Source organism: Scylla paramamosain, chromosome 24 (assembly GCF_035594125.1).
Source record: "Scylla paramamosain isolate STU-SP2022 chromosome 24, ASM3559412v1, whole genome shotgun sequence".
NCBI lineage: Eukaryota > Metazoa > Arthropoda > Malacostraca > Decapoda > Portunidae > Scylla > Scylla paramamosain.
Window position 1 is genome coordinate 20753471 of NC_087174.1, and position 17137 is coordinate 20770607.

General features: G+C 40.3%; 2 protein-coding genes across 3 annotated transcripts in view; one reads left to right on the top strand and one right to left on the bottom strand.

Annotated features, from left to right (window-relative positions):
* LOC135112873 (ubiquitin-conjugating enzyme E2 W-like) overlaps positions 1–7312 on the top strand; it is a 103693-nt gene extending 96381 nt beyond the window's left edge. For both annotated transcript variants that reach the window (XM_064027804.1, XM_064027803.1), the window contains one exon: positions 604–7312. In XM_064027804.1, coding sequence (XP_063883874.1) covers positions 604–617 — 14 coding nt within the window. In that variant the 3' untranslated portion in view covers positions 618–7312. The remainder of the gene's footprint in view (positions 1–603) is intronic.
* On the bottom strand, positions 5380–13710 carry LOC135112870 (venom phosphodiesterase-like). Its single transcript, XM_064027794.1, has 15 exons — positions 13555–13710; positions 13293–13323; positions 12429–12635; positions 12135–12278; positions 11811–11927; positions 11557–11664; positions 10910–11147; positions 10588–10802; positions 10254–10436; positions 10048–10140; positions 9798–9933; positions 9505–9687; positions 9146–9353; positions 8879–9020; positions 5380–8781 (listed from the first exon to the last, which is right to left on the bottom strand). Exons 2-15 carry the CDS (start codon positions 13320–13322, stop codon positions 8620–8622), a joined length of 2166 nt encoding a protein of 721 aa, XP_063883864.1. The 5' UTR covers position 13323; positions 13555–13710; the 3' UTR covers positions 5380–8619.
* Between the last annotated feature and the right edge of the window lie 3427 nt (positions 13711–17137).

Genomic DNA, 17137 nt, shown 5'->3' on the forward strand with positions numbered 1-17137 from the left:
TCTCCACTGTGTGTGTGTGTGTGTGTGTGTGTGTGTGTGTGTGTGTTTGATCTTTGTTTTGGTCTTTGTTAAAGTAGGGATTTGTGATGCTGATGCTTAAGAGTGAGGGTAGAGAGGAAGGCTAAGTGAGGGTGTGGGTGAGGTGTGAGCAGCAGCAGCAGATGGCTGGCCTTGGCACTGACCAGACACCTTCACAGACTGTTCCTGCTGTACCACCACAGTAAGCCTCTCCAGGACCTGTTTCATTCCATGAATGCCACAGTTTCCTTAATATTCAGTTCCTGGTTGTTGCAAGTTTTCTGTATGTGTGTGCTTGTTTCTCTCCTTCATCCTAGGATTTGATGGTGAATGTATTATTTTTGTTACAGTAAAGATATAATGAAATAGGTATGAGTTATTTCATCTACAAATACACAAAAATAGCTGTTACTATATTTGCAAGGACATACCAATCCGACTTCCACACCTGAAGACTTTGCATATTTTATATCTGCAAGGTTTTACACACATCTCTGAATTCACAGATCTGATGCACCTTTAGCACAATGTCAGGCCATTGCAGCTTGGGTATTGACACACAACATTTTTGTGTTTATGTTTCAGATGACACAGTATGATATGATCTCAGAGGCTCCGCTTGACCTCACCCGCTGCTCACCGTGGCCCTGGGTCGCCGCCTCAGCCCCGTGGTGACTTGCAATAATGTTAAAGAATGTGAACAATCGGTGCTGAATGTATAAGGATGTATAAGTGTTTTGATAAGGACTCACTCCTTGTATGGAACCTGCATTTCTGTGGAAGTGGTCTTCTCACTGGAAAATATATACATATATACATACCACAACTTTGAAATTCTTAGCCATCTGTTTACAGCAACTACAAGAACTTATGGGCCTTATAAGGATTATATCTCAGCATTGCATAATTTATCATATAAGTAGATATCCATGAGACCTTAGAAAATGTCCAACTCCTGGTTGAACAACACCTGCGAGCCAGCAAGAGTCACAAAGCCACCACTGCACACTGAGATGCTGCCCCCCCTCCATGGCACCCCAGCCCCGGTGGTGGTGGTGCTGCAGGGGAGTGCTGCCAACACTCCTCCTGAAGGGGCTGCAACCCTCAAACTGAAGAGAAGGGAATGTGTCAACCTAGAATTCTTTCTTTATAGGTATTATTGTTCTGCAGTATTGTAATTCATGAAAAGGACCACATGAAACAATGATACCTAAGAACTTGTATGATGTGTAATTCTGCTTTCAAGAGAAGTTACAGGAAATCACCTATACATATGTGTATTTCCATTATTCATTGTTCATATTTTCATCTTTAATTCCATGTACTTTTCTGCTCTATGGTGCTGCATCTCCTGATTTGTCTCCCTCTGTCTCCATTCTTGGTATTTTCTGCCCCTCTCTCCCTCTCTTGCCTTCCCCCACTTGCTGAGAAGCATTCCTTTGATCAGCCCACCTCAATGTTTGTTCCTCATCACTGCACTTGCTGATCATCCTCATATTTATTTTTTTGTGACAACCTGTATTTAAGATACTTTGTGATAACTTACACTACACTGGATGCTGCCTTGTATTCACCTGCACCATATTGGTGCACATATTGTGTTACTGTATGTAGTATTGGCATAATTTTCCCATGTGATAAGATATGTTTCTCCTTCCACTTACTCTTTATTTGAAAAAAAAAAGTGTGTGTGTGTCCTTGTCCTCTTTGGTTTTGTAGGTTTTGTTCATTGATTCTTATTTGCATAATGTGTGTCTTGTGTTGCTGCTTTAGATTCTCCTGAGCTGGATCTCTGTCCAGTCCTAAGACTTGTATGTGTATGGTTTGAAAATGTGGTTCATCATTGAAGGAATTAATCACAGTGACTTGCATTTTTAAAGCTTTCTTTTCCTTGCTAATATGAAGAAGTCTTTAAAATCTTGTATCATTTCCTCCACTGCTGGCTTGAGCATTTTCAGACATAATCTTGTGACCTGGGTTAGTACATGAATATTGTTGTATCCCTCAGAAATAGTAAGTATAAGTAAATGATCACTTTCAGCATGTTGATTTATAGAAGTCTTTTAAATTAAGGGTGGATGGCATCCCCCTTGATTACTCAAAATCAAATAACAATAGAGCATAGTTTGTATAGAATCTTCATAAGATAATCTACACTACCTCCCCTTTCCTACACCACAACCATTGTTGCAGTGTTAATGCTTTCAACCACACATCTTCCTTCCATCATGACAACAACTAGAAAGTAATCCTTACAGTCTTCTCTTGTGTTTCAGTCAGAGAGCTCTATTAGTGCCCACTTACATCTCTCTCTCACAAAGACAATATATATACCTATATACAATATACAGACACACACACACAGCCTCCATGGAAAGTATTAAACCAGTTTTATTGCAACACAATGGATAAATGCCCTAATGTTGTCTGTCCAGCATTCCATCACTCCATGCTGCGGCAGGCAGCTGAGCCACTGTGTGCCCAGCAGTTGTGCACAATCCACTAAGCCTGAGAACACTGCTGAATGCTGCCGCGGTTGTCCCTGCTGTCATAGAGGAAGAAGAGGCTGCTGCTTGCTTGCCCAGCCAGTTTTACTGTTTTGCGTTTGGTTGTGTTGTATGCTGTAGTGCTTTGAGAAGTGTTGACATAGAATCAAAGGAACTTATGAAAGAAGAAAAGACAGACAGCTGTACAGGCAAACTAACAAATACCAAAGTAGTAGTGAATAAGAAGAAAAAGTAGAAGCTTTTTTAACAAGCAAACTTGACCTTCTAAACAGGAAGCTCATTACTTTCTGTGGAGGCTGTATATATATATATATATATATATATATATATATATATATATATATATATATATATATATATATATATATATATATATATATATATATATATATATATATATATATATATATATAAGTTAGGTTTCTATCTGAAAGCACACATGGACAGTTGTTTGTCTTGTTAACATACAAGTCATTTTATAATTCTGTAAATTACTGCTGTTTTCTTCCATATATTCAGAAGTAAAGAGATACTGTACAATCTTTTTGGCAGATGTGACAGAACAAAGAGCAGCGGTCACATGCCTTACTGCATCACTGCTACGAGCTGTGAGTTGTGGTGGCAGGCTCCCACTCCTCCCTTGCTCTCAACAGTACATGGGATCACCTCCACATACGCACGCACATGTACTTGGCATATCATTAGGTAGAAAGCAAATTTGTATTTATGTATTAGAGAATGGCCTTTCCATACCAAGCTGGAATGAGGAGTCAGCAGACATATATACATACTTACCCAGGTGGTCAGGTATTTTGTAATGAGTGATGCGCCCAGTATTTCCACAGTAGTTTTCTAGGGACCTTAGGGTAAAACTGTTTGTGATAGTTATGCTTCTCAATTCCAGATGCAATGTGATATTCATCATACATTTATGTTATTGCTCTTTGTATGGTGGTGAAAGGAATGAAAACACCAAGGTGAAAGTGCAATGCTGTACTGTTATTCCATATTGGTTTTGAGTGCATTTGGTTCGTAGGGAATGTTTAGGATTCCAACAGGTACTACTTGGTGTTCATCTTTGCAGAAATGACTGGAATTGCTATCAGTTATCTTCTTTTGAGCTGAGATTGTAAGTGATGTCATTTCCTTGTGGTCAGTGCAGTGAGGATCTTTCCTGCTGCTGCCACAAAATTCATTCCAATTGGCTGATGTGTAATTTGCTTATTCTAGTTCTTGCCATTGTATTTATTGCAAAGAGTCATGACTGAATTAGCTATTAGTTTATGTATTTTAATAATTGTTTCCTGTAATCAAACAAAACAGAAGTGTTCCTTTGATCACACATTACACTTTATTGTGTATTTCAAATCACAATTGACTACATTAAACTACTGAAATGTTTAAATCCTGAAACAAAGTCTGTGGCAGAGTATACTGTTATAGAAGCTTTTATGGTTGTATGACATTGTGAACTTTGACAAGACATTATTGTAATTGTCCTGTAAAGAAAAAAAAAACAAAAAACTGACATTTAACTAATTTCTCATCAGTATCACATTCAAATGGCCAGAATCTTACTTCATGTGTTAACTTTGCACTTGTGTTATGCTGAGATGCTGTTGTTCCTTACACTGTGCTAGGCTGTGGTGGTTCATCCTGCAGTAGTTGAACATGACTTACAAGACAGCCCAGTGTTGCACAAGTGTGAAGCCTGTTTATTACCTAAGCCAGACGCACCCAGTCACTGAGCTGTAACACAAGCAGTGAATGGGTTAGATATATTATAAATGAATATATTAAAGATAATCACATGAAAATTATATAGTATTTGAAATATACCTAATAGTATTTACTTTATTTGGGTTGGCGGTTTATTTTGTTTCCTGTTTTTCCTAGTGCCTGTGGAAGAATGAGTGGGAAGCAGTGGTGACTTCCCAGGTGTCCAGGTAGAGGTGTTCCTGGCATTCCACCTGCTCTGTTCCCTGGGAGTAGTTTTGTTGAGCTCACCGCCTTGCCACTTGAGTGTTATTATGTGACTGCATTCCCTTGTTTTGTAAAACGTAATGGATATAGTACTTAAAATGCAAAATTTTTACAAAGATACTACCTGGAAAATATTCTAAAATTGAAATCATATTATTTGAAACAAGAAATGATGTAGAGTGCCCATGCATCTCTGCTTTTGTTCATCCTTTAGATATGTTGTTGTTCAGAAAAATTATTTCACCAGTGACTCATCATTTGCAGGAAGGATGCACCACAGAACAAAGCTTTCTTCTGTTTTATTGGATTATGCTCCTGACAGATTTGACAGCTTATTCTATTGTTCACATTGCATCAGTAATGGAAAAATCCATATTTCCTGTGTTTTATGATCGAGTATGTTAAACTTTTTTAAATAAGCATTATTTATTTTCATTCAGACATTTCGACAAGCTTACTTAATCGTTGCCAAGACTTACCCTCACTGTAGTACCTTAAAAAAAAAAAAATTCCCTAAAAATGATCAAAAACAGAAATGACTGAACTCAGTGAAGATGGAAATGAAAATTTTTGAAAGGAATCTTGTAAGCATAGTTTTTCTGAGGCATGACAGAAGCATTACTTTGGCTTGGTGACATCTGCTAGATGTTTTTTGTGTAATACTGGACATCTACATACAAGATTATTTTAGTGGTACAGTTCCTGAACCACATAAACCGTCATGGGTCTTGGAACACTGTATTGGATACATTTTCTTTGAATGTTAAATTTGTTCTTAATGTGTTTAGAATTTGTGGCTTCTAAACATAATGAGGAAAAGAATATGCCTGGGTATGGTGAGAGATTTTGTCTAGGGAAGAAATAGATTTCCTCAGCACATAGCATGTTCCATAACATTATGTGGTGAAAATGATAATCAAAAAAAAAAAAAAAAAAAAAAATCAGCTTTAATAGTTCCAATATTCCCAACCAGTTCTTCATGGCAGAGCTTCACTGTACAAGAGGCGTTTTGTGTTGGCATTACTACGGCACAAAAGCTGATGCTCATGAAACCATGTAGAATACAAAGCTTCACCAACAGTTAACAATTTTCTCATCTGTAAGTTATTCATTCTGTAGTATTCTTTTCCATTTAGTTAGATATAATTTAACAATACTTTATCTTTTGAGACACTATAGATGTTTAATAACACTGATGTTGTATCACTTTTATCTCTATCTAATGTAAAAAAAAAAAACACACAAATGTATTTGCTGTCTTGGCTGTATCTGATTTTTTTTATTTATTTATTTATTTTTTTTATATGAAGACAAGATCTGTACTTACTTGCTGCAACAGCTCAGCTAAAGATGACAACTTAGTAGTCAGCTGGCTAAAATAAACTTATATGTACAATGTTGCTACACAGCTCTGGTCTCTCAGATTAGATTGTGAGTGTTCTCACCTGCACATGCTTCAGTTTGGTGGTGATACTCAAAGGACACGATATTTATCCGAAAAGGTCATCTTCTTACCCTCATCTTTAGTGTAGAAAATTAATTGCAAATGAGAGACATCCTTATCTTTGGTTCTCAGTTGTGCACCTCAAGAATTGAGCACAGGACATCAGGGTACAAGTGTTCACTGAAAGGTGGCATCACTATGAGCTACTTGGCAAGATGGGTTCATATAAACCACCAAGTCCGTACATTGTATCCCCTTATGACAAGGAGCACCTCATAATTTCTTGCGTTACATCAATAACTGAATCTTTGATCCTCAGAAACTTGAACGTGACCATGTTCATATTACTTTTTTTTTTTTTATCAGGTCACTTCTAATTCTGTTTGGGGTTTTCCTCAGTTCACTGGAGGATACTATCAAGTAATGATAGTCAACTCAAGATTTCCTTAAGTAATTTCATGATTTCTCTTTTGAATGACATTTTGTAGAGATAATGGAGAGGATAATGGTTTTCTATAACATGGTACGAAGTTACTGCAGTGTCATTCACAATGCCACATTATCAGGACAATCCACTGTACTCAGTGGGACTCTGACATGCTGTTTCCCATGCTAGTGGAAGCTTTGGAATACCTCAAGTACCACAGACTCCACTGAAGACCTGTTGTAACCTACTTAGTTCACTTATTTTAGTAGGTACTGTGTTAAATGAAATTTCATGAAACGATTGTCATTGAATCCACAAAAAATAGGTTAGTAATAATCACTGGGTTGAAATTCTCAAATGCAAAATAAAAGATTGAGTAATATTGTGTATTCAATTTATATATTTTCATCTCTCTAAACTGATTGATTTGTTTGTTTATATATCTGCTTTTATATTTTCCACCATTGTGCATTTTTCATACAGCCTGAGCAATGAGTGAATACAGAACACACACACCAGTACAGCACCATGCTCTGGGCAATGTTGTCTGTCACCAACACTCCAGACAGTGTTGAGTGTCACCAGTTAAGAGTTTACTTGTGTATAATGAGGTCACTATTTGCCAAGAAAATAATTCTATATTTAGACAGCAGCTGATATGTTTTACCATACTGTTTACTTTCTGCATAGCACTGTAAGTGTGGCAGGCCAGAGGTGGTGGCCAAGAAATGTGATTTACTGTATTGAAATACTTTGAGTATCTATATACAAACTGCAAATACTACTTGTTATGTATTGTTATGGGCATCATAAGTAAAGGCATTTGACAGTAGAAGAGCTCATGAGTTATCAATGTGCATCTCAGACTGATGAGATCCTGTACTATGTAGCATTGGGTGAATGCTAAAATAAAAAAAAATATTACACTGCCTACATGGTTCTCTCATTTAGACATTTTCACATCAGTGTCTTTGATACAGTGTGTTCTACAGTGTTCAGGCCCAATAACCACATTCTCATTTCATCATGTGGAACAAATTTCTAGTCTTTATTATGGGTGAAATGTATTTAGTACTGTATTTATTCAATCTGTAATAACAAGTGTGGAGGTGTGGTGTGGCACCCTGGCTGACAGCCTGGCAACATGCCTTCATCCAGTGGCAAAACACTACATGGCTCAGCACCTCCAGTACTATTGAAGTCTTGTTCTGCAGTGGACACATTGGCTGGTAAATTTGTATAACTTAGGTATCTAAAGTTTGTGAGTGAGAATAAGGAAATTAGATGCTTATGTATTTTTACAAAGGTATCTTGTCACATTACCCATATGACTTGTAATGTGACATTGTTGGTGTATGCACAGTCTTCCTTTCTGCTTGTCAATGAAGTTCATTTGCTAACTTACCTATCTTCTGAAAGAATATCCTCAGACATCAATGTCTTGGACAAACACAAAGAGAAGGTAATATTGTTGGTGCTGCAGTTCTGTATCATAAACATTTTAAATTCTTTTCCTATCATGTTGTATTTTATGCAGCTTGAGGAGGCAGAGTGTCCTACTATAAAGGTGACAAGGAAGGTCTGGTCCTACTTGAGGGGGAGTCAGAAAACTGCCACAGTGTTTTCACTACATAGCCAGCAGAAAAAGTCAAGGCAAGGAAAGTTGCTTTAATTAAGCACATCTTTTAGCAAATATTACAAAAATTTCCTTCAACCCTCCTTGAGAACATTCCATTATAGGAGTATACATACAAAGTTTTATTGTGTGAAATATTGTTGATCACTTTACTCTTCCAAAAAAGAAGTAGCAAGACTTGACTAAACTGTTAGAAGTGCAAACATGAGGAAATTTATACATGGTATGTATACAGAAATAATTTATGGGGCCACTGTGGTGCAGATGATTTGCTTTGGAGGCCAAGGGGTCCTCAGGCGCACAGGTTTGAATCCTGGCCACGGTCTGAGGGTTACACTTCCTAGATGCCAAATCAGTCCTTCATTAGGAGGCACTGTCCTGCCCCTGATACACTAGGGAAACTGACATAAATAAATAAATAAATAAATAAATAAAAATAAAAAAAAATTACAGATGTCAACATTTTTCCACATTTATTCAGCTGATGCTTCATGAATTATTATAAAATCATTTAATTTAATTGTGTTAATTTTATGAAGAATAGTGGTCTGGAATGATCTGCAGCAAACATTTGTTAGCTCTCCCTGTTTTTTTGTGTGGTGGGTCACAGCAGTGGTGGGGAAGGTACGAGCCACATGTCAGAGTGGGAGCGCAGGATGAGGCTGGTTCTGTTGTGGGCACCAGTGTCTGGGTACAGGGTGAGGCCAGTCACCAACTCTATATCATGGACTTTTGCGCTGAACTCATGGGTGTATTTCTCAGCATCCTGCATCAGAGAAAAACAGGTTGTCCAACCATTATGAGCACACCAACTTGTTTCTTTATATAAGAGTGTAATTTTCCTATTTCATAGAATTACCCACCATGCAGTTGGTCACCAGCTGCTTTTGTGGAAAGATGAAAGAATTGGCATCAAGTTTTGCATGAGGACACACCGTCAAGGAGGACACGGGCTCTGTGCACCGGGTGATGACAGCAAACAGGTCAGACGGAACCTCTGGGGAGCTGAGAGGTATGCTGGGATTAGCTCAGCAATATTTCTCTCATATCTGGATGTGAAGCACCAGTGGCCTATTGTACACTGAAGTCTGGAATTACTGGAAGCTACAATGACATGATCTCTTTCTCACCTGAAATCTAAGAAGTTATCAGGGAATGAGTCAGCATTATTGTCAAACACTGGTCCCACCAGCAGATTGAGAGGCCCCAGTGCCTCCAGCCAGGCCGGCACTAGTAGGTCCATCAGCTGCTCCCAGTGCTTGGCCAGTGAAAGGGAGACGGGCACAGCATTGCTCACCAGGTAAGGCAAGCGGCCCAACGAGGCATCCTTGGAGTACTCTGGACACAAAGAGCTAAGCATCATCAGTGAAGCAAATGAATGAAAAATTTCATACATTAATGCAAGTGCACAAATGTGATTACCATTTACAAGCACCAGGTCACAAAGCAATGTTTTGCAAGAATCAGAGGATCATGACTGTATGTGTACTTGGGGCAAAGAGAGGATGCATGGTGATGTTGAGAGGCTCCAGTACACCATAAGAGGCACAGGTCTGAGTGGTGTCTGTATGAAGGCGCACATCACTACACCACTGCTTCAAAGGTGTTCCTGGTCGGCCACTCTCCACACTGAAGCTGGTCCACAGTGGCATTCTCAGGGCCTCGGAGTAAGCTAAGAAAAGTGTTGGGCTGATGGGAAAGGATAGCAGCAAGTGTTGCCAAAAATGTGTTATTTTACAGATTTTCAAACCAACCTGGAAACTGCTGACTAATGTAGTTCACCTGTCACATGGTCTGGGTGGTGAAGGAGAGTAAGATTAGCAGGAAGGTGGCCAGAGTGTGGAATACCCCAGGGAACATGAATGGCCTCCAGTTCCTGCTGCTGCTCAAAGCTGAAGTTTAGGGAAGCCAACCAGTCCTGGTGGGATAAATACAATTATAAATGTTGTTCACTGTGCTGTGCACTCACATTCTAAAAACTTGATATATGTTATATTTGCTCATGGTCCTGACACTGCTAGCATAAACTGACTTCTGGGAATTCCAAATCCCCCTCACAGCCAGACATGCCCAACAAGGGACCCAAGTCTCCTTCAGGGAATCCTGATGTAGTGGGCTTCTCCTCCTGTAAGATTGCAACAGTGTCAGAAGAGAAAGTTTTATGCAATATTATGATCAAACAGTGTTCAAGAATTTATATCTGCAAGTGATGGGAGAGACTTATAAGTTTCTCCTGACCTCTGGAAGTTGTGGATACTCTGGAGGATGAGCCAGGATGTGGTAAAGGGAGCCGAGTGTACCATTGTTGGGCGAAGGATTCACACCAGTCAGGTGACACATCAGATTATACAGCTCAATATTGTGGAACGGTTCTATTTCCATGTTGTGCAGGAAATCTGGCCCCAAAGCAATGAACAGAGCCTGCAAGTTGAACGAAGGGAGTTGTCTCTATCAAACTGACAATCATGAGGAAAGAACTCAGAATATTACTTCAGTTATATAAAGAGACTTAAGGGTCTAAAGGTATGCAATGCAGTGCTGCCACAGACAAATCAAGCTGCATGTCGCTCACATCCATCTCGTGATTGTAGTAATCATAGCCATGGTTCCCCAGGTTGCTGAAGCTGGAGGACACTGTCGCTACATAGCCGGGATCAAGATCCAGCACAATGTCCTCGATGCGACGATTATTAGAAAAGTGGAGTCGTGTGGGCAGGTCCTCCCGCTGATACACTCTGAGCTCCTCCCGCTTGCATGCCAACTTACTCATCATGTCCTGCTCCACCTCTGTTGGTGTAAGGGAAGACCAATGGCTAATTAGATGCTTTGAACTGAGCATGAAATGATTTCCAGGATTCAAATGTTGCCCACCATACATGGTAACTTTTCCTCACCTTCACTCTTATTTTTGGGGTCAATTCGTGAGAAAGCTCCAGTGAAGGTGTAGGCAGCATCATATATGTCAGGGATGTAATCCTTTAAATTTATGACATAATCAGGAAGATCCACAGATGAAGCCATCCCGTGGTCAGCCAGGATGATGAGGTTGACACAAGACAGCAGTTCCCTCTCCTCCAGACCATCCACCAGACGCTGCAGCATCTGGTCCACATACTGCAGCTTCTTGTTCACCTTGGGAGAGTGACAGCTTTACTTTCACAAATTCAAAACTGGTGACAATTAATGTGTTATCCAGAAAAGGAACAGGTTAATGTATGAGTGAACATGATGTTCAGCAGGATGTCAGCTTCTGGTCACAGGGAGTACTAAATGTTTCTGTGTCTCCATTATGATAATCACTTCCTTTTCTGCCACACATCAGCTTTACTCTCACATGCCAAATATGTAAAATCACAATGTCTTCTTTATGTTAATTGAATTTCATGTTAAAACTTCAGTAATTTAAATTCTCTGTTGTAGCTTTCTGCCTTAGCATTGAACTGACAGCACGTGATATAAAGGAATTAATTTCATGGAAAAAATAATAAATGTAAGATACAGAAGTATAGAACCTAAAAATGTCAAAGATGAAGAGTCATACCAGGGAACTGTCCGGCCCTGTCATGTGCGCGGTGTGATCAGGCTCTTGGAAATACAATGAAATCCAGACTGGACGCTCCTCCTCAGGCAGGGACACCCACTCCAGAACCTGAGCACACACACACACACACACACACACACACACACACACATAGTATACATGTTAATATGGAGTATTCTTGCAGGGTATAGCAGGTTTCAGGTTTATCTAAAATATATCAAGATTATTTTATGTGATATAGCAATGTGGCTCACCTTGTCGACGCGATACTCGAAGGGAATCGACTCATCGAACTCCACCCAGTAGGTTGGGTATTGATCATCAATGGGCACGTCAGATCCCGGCCAGAAGAAGGTGGCGCTGATTTTGCCCTGCACACACACACACACACACACACTATATTGTACTGATACTTGGGATGAGCTGGATGGGATGGTGTGTGCAAGGAAGGCTACATACGAGATTCTACTTGCGCATTGCAAGCTTGAATCAAAATGCTGCACCTGCACACTACAGTCAGAAAATACAACCAGAATATTGAAAGGCTATCCCTCAAAAGAGTTAAGAACTAGACTTACTTGGCGCGTGATAGTGTTCCAGATGGGATCACCGCCCCACCACCGCCCCTTCTTCGACTCCTCAGTGCCAATGGAAAAGGTGGCGTGAAATTCAGGGTCGTAAAATTTGTTGGAAATGATGCCGTGGGATTCTGGGTACAGGCCCTGTGTGGGCGAGGTGGTGGAAGATTTTTAAACTGCTATTTTGTAATAATTAAATTTATGGTTGTGGGTTAACAGTTTTTGAGTTCTCAGTCCTTAACAATTGTTCAAAGGCTTGGTATGGACCTAATTCTGGTGGCAAGGTTGAGTTACCGTGACAATGGTATAGTGGTTGGGGAACGTCTGGGTGGGGTAGGAAGGCTGTAGATAGGGAGCGTGAATTCCAGTCTCGGCCAGTTTCTTCAAGGTGGGCGTCAAATCGCGGTTCAAGTAATCTGCGCGAAAACCATCCGTGGAGACCAAGATGACGGGATGCTGAGCATAATCTGTGGGACACTGAGAGGCCGCCGCCGAGCACACCTGTCGTCATAGAAGTTTAGAATCAGAGTTCAGTATCCACATAGAAGGTTCTTTTGATTATCATGGGTGGCTTAAAACTCAAAATTATTTACTTAACGCAGACACACAAGTCACCGACAACGAAGCGAGAATTGAAAAGACCTCTTCAGACAATTTCACAAGAACTGGTAAGACAGATAAAGCAGTGTGAACTGACAGCGGCGTTTCCTGACATCGCAATGGAAATTGAAAGCACAACTCTAGAAGAAACACTGACAAGAGCGAACACGAAAATTACAAACGAAGCTACAACAACAACAACAACAACAACAACAAAAGGAACGTTTTACAGTGCTACAAGCCCAGGCAAACCCAAAGCCTTTATACGCATGCGAGACAACCCACACGTTCTACAGCGATGGAGTCGTGTTCTGAATACTCCGGTTAAAAAATCAGAGGACACTAGCAATAGAACAACGTGGAACCTAAATTTATCACATTCTTATCTCACGACAAAGTGGGATAAAGAAATAACAAAAATTATACGAGTGCTAAGCATTGATATGCTAATACTCCATCTTCTACTTCTGCTGCTGTTGTTGCTGCTGCTGTGACTATTACAACTTAATCAACACATAAAGATTTGTACCTGGATTATGAATGACGTCAGTTACTCACCAAGCTTATAAGTAGCCAGCGAGGGGGCATGCTGGAAAGACGGAATCAGTGATGAGACTTTCTTCCATTGTTTTACCCTTCTATATATATATATATATATATATATATATATATATATATATATATATATATATATATATATATATATATATATATATATATATATATATATATATATATATATATATATATATTGCTATAAAAAAAAAAAAAATTGGCACACTTGATTCGCTGCTCGCTTTGTCTTAAAAGACTGACTTACATGAGTGAAACGAGCAGCAGAGCAAATGGTCGTCTGGTACCGCACAGTGAGTTACTATAAACTTGCTCCGTGCTCAGCTCACTGCTGCGGCTGCTATCACGCTGATCAGGCAGGTGGTGGAATATCAATAAATGTATTTATTTTTCTTTTCGTTACGGGTGGTCTCTGTACCACTTGCGGCTGGGAAGTAAGCATGTGTTCTCGTTTCGCAATCTTCTCATGTTTTGTTAAAGCGTCATCTCACACAGCTGTGTCACGAAACACTCAACAACAACAACAACAACAAAAACTTTAATGTAAACCTGCCCCACTTTTAGAAAGTGATGTGTCTTCTTGATAGGAAGACCGACAGTGATCTTATGATCAATGTGAAAACTAGTAACTCCACCGTGACGTAACCAGCAGGAAGTGGGCGGGGCTTGGTGGATGAGACAGCTGTGAGGTGGCGGTTAATCCACACGTCTTGCAGGGCACACTAAGAAGTAAGCCAGCCCAAATTTCTATATCATTATGGGTGTAAGAAAATATAGCTAGCTGAAGTATGTACAGTGGCATGAGGTGAGTGGGATGGTGGAGTGAGCGCCGCCTGACAGAAAGCCTTCCCCATTCGGGAATGTGGTATTTACACTAAAATTGCTCCGCGGCCACAAGATAAAGCTGAGAAATGATGACATAGAGCACCTGAGGTGTGATGCCCCACAGGTCGCCACTCATTGTTGGTGAAATCACAATGATTACTGATTACACAAACTACAGGTGACCGCGCAACGAGCGGCGGCCTTGATGCTCCTTCTCTTGGCGCGGTCGTTCCCTAGTCAGAGGCAAATTTTCTTTACTTACCTTACTTTTACCCTGAATAATGCTTTAGTTCTGGAAGAATTATGATGTGTATACAGGGGAACCTAACACAACATAAAGACTGCTGTGTTTCACTTGTTGTGTAAGGACACTAAGGAATGAAAAGACCTCACTTATCCCTTTATTTATTTATTTATTTTTTCTCGCACCTAATCAACTTTCCATTATTGTATACGATATTTTATCTCATGCTGGCGTCCCAGTGGTGGTGCGTTGCATTTCTCGTATCTTGCGAAGGATCTGGTGAGAAATTACCTTCTGGTGCTTACCGTATTATTTCTTTTCTGAATATGTTCTTTTATTGTACTATTGATTTTATTTTATTCATATTGTACATACTAGGAAGGATGGCTTATTACCCTGAGTACATTGAGGTACGTTACTTAATGTAAACTACTAAACACTTAACACTTTCTTTAAGTTAAAATTCAGTCAAGTATTTGCAATATGAAATAGCTAATATAGTAAGTCTAATAAATGTACTTTTCTAATAACTATTACCCCTCTAGTCTAAGCAGTACATGGCGGTGTCCAGTGACCAGCAGACATTATGACAGTGAGAACTCACACTCACACCAGCCATTCCCTACTGTGGTAAAGGTATGTGCGAATTGTTTGTCTCGTCTCTAGTGTTTGTAGTTACCAGCCTTTACGCATTATAAGTAAGAAGAGATGACATGCCTGCAGTGGGAGACGGTCTGGCTGTGATATGTTAGTTAACTTAATTTACTATGAGCACTCATGAATAGTTACCTTTCCCACATCAAGATGAAGTGAGCAGGCTATTGTAGTATATATGTATTGTATTTTTTTGTTCGAGTTCATGTGTTTCTATTTGTTTTCCTGTGTGTGTAAAGATAATGATTTCTCATGTATATATGTACAGTTACGCAAAGAAAAGATGTCACAATCAACTAAATGGTTTCAGACAAAGGAGTGACATCAACCATATCACCCAATCACACCCCCGGTTCTTGGTCTTCGTGGGGGTCTCAGATTAAAACAGTTAATTATCTCATGTATTATTTGATTCATAGACGTGAAATTCCCTGAACTTTGTGATGTTTCTTCTTACGGCAACTGTACATCTACTTACGCTTGTCCGTCTTCATAACTCTCACTTTTCTTCTACTCTGCAACCACGCGACTGACTAAGTGGTGCTGAGAAACTAAGCAAAAATGATCCCTATTACTGTGATTCTTCTGAAACTGACACTAATATCTAGGGTCTACTGGGGATTACGAAAGCTAGAAGCTGTATTAAAACTCTTTATTTCACAACTCAAGGGGAAAAAAAAGTCTACCCAAAAAAATCACAGGTTAATGTAATGTAAGCTTCACCTTTATATAGCTCAGGGTTGTTAAAGGAGGCTTCAGGGGAGGCGGTCTCGTGAACTGTGTGCGGAGAGGCTTTGGGCAGCGCCTCGCCGCACGTTTAAGCTACGGAGATAAAAATCATGAAAAAAAAAAAAAAAGAGGTTGGCAGCGGCGTGCAATGTGCGGTGTGGAGAATGGAGGGAAGCAAGGGAGAGAGGGATGGAGGGATGGAGGGAGGCGAGAGAGCGAAGATGCACTAGTTCAGTGGTTCCCCGTCCTGTGCAGGCTTGGCGTTAGGTATGACACTACTCGTACTTAATACCGTAGCCATGCTATACTTGATTGTTTCTCCCAGTTGAAGTAAAGATCTTTATTTTCACTCGGGAGAAATAATAAGTACAATATAGCATTGATTATAAGAACAGGGCTTCACGGCGTCCACTTCAGACAGGGGACCACTGGCTTAATGTAGGAAGCAGCAGCATCATGCCTGTGCGAGGAGAAGCAGCGAAGCAGTGTCAAGGTGTACACCGTAACCTTGCTGAAAGGTGGTAAAAAATCGAGCAAAGACGGGTGTGAATGCCGCTCTGTGGCTGGGGTTCACTAGAGGGTGTGAGTAATGACTAGGGGTTGCTGTGAGGTGTTGTGCACAGCGGCGTCTGGAGAAAGCGCGGCGCACGAAGGAGGCGCGGGACCTGCGTGGCGGCGCCGTGGACTTCGGTTCGAGACACCATCGGGATCCATCCTGAGCCGTAGCTTTTGCGACACAGTGTTTTGTAGACTTTTTTCCGCATAATGAAGAAAATGAACAAGCCGATGGTGTGGTGGGTTCACAACATTTCTCGCCACAAGCGCGGCCCACTGTGATGGCGGGAGGGACACACGATCTCTCCGCTCTTAAGTGAATGACGCAAGTCAATGTCGAGGGGAACATGTCACTTCCTCATTCAGACTGCGACTACTGAACGACGTTGTTGCTGCTTACCTCATGTTGCTATCCATCATCAAAAAAGTCTCATGATAGTACTGAACATAATTGTTGAGTTACACACTTTTACTGAATAAGATACGAGTAATATGACGAATATCTCTAGAACGCTTGAATAAATTTTTATTTGTCTCCGAAATCTCCATTAAAATACATTATGAAAGGGGGCCATTAAATGATCTCAGATGGTCGTTGCTTGCCTGCTGAGGCGCTGACGTGCTCGCAAGGCTTCTTACAGCCAGTGGCGACGACGCAACCACTGGACGTACTCCGCCGCGCTGGCGACGCTTGTGGCAGGCCGTGTTGTGATGTGCTAGACGAGTCACTCACGAATATTGCTCAATGCATAAATTTGGACGCATATCTATTTTTTGTACAACTAAAATTTCTTACAAATGACAAAATGTTTACGTATATACG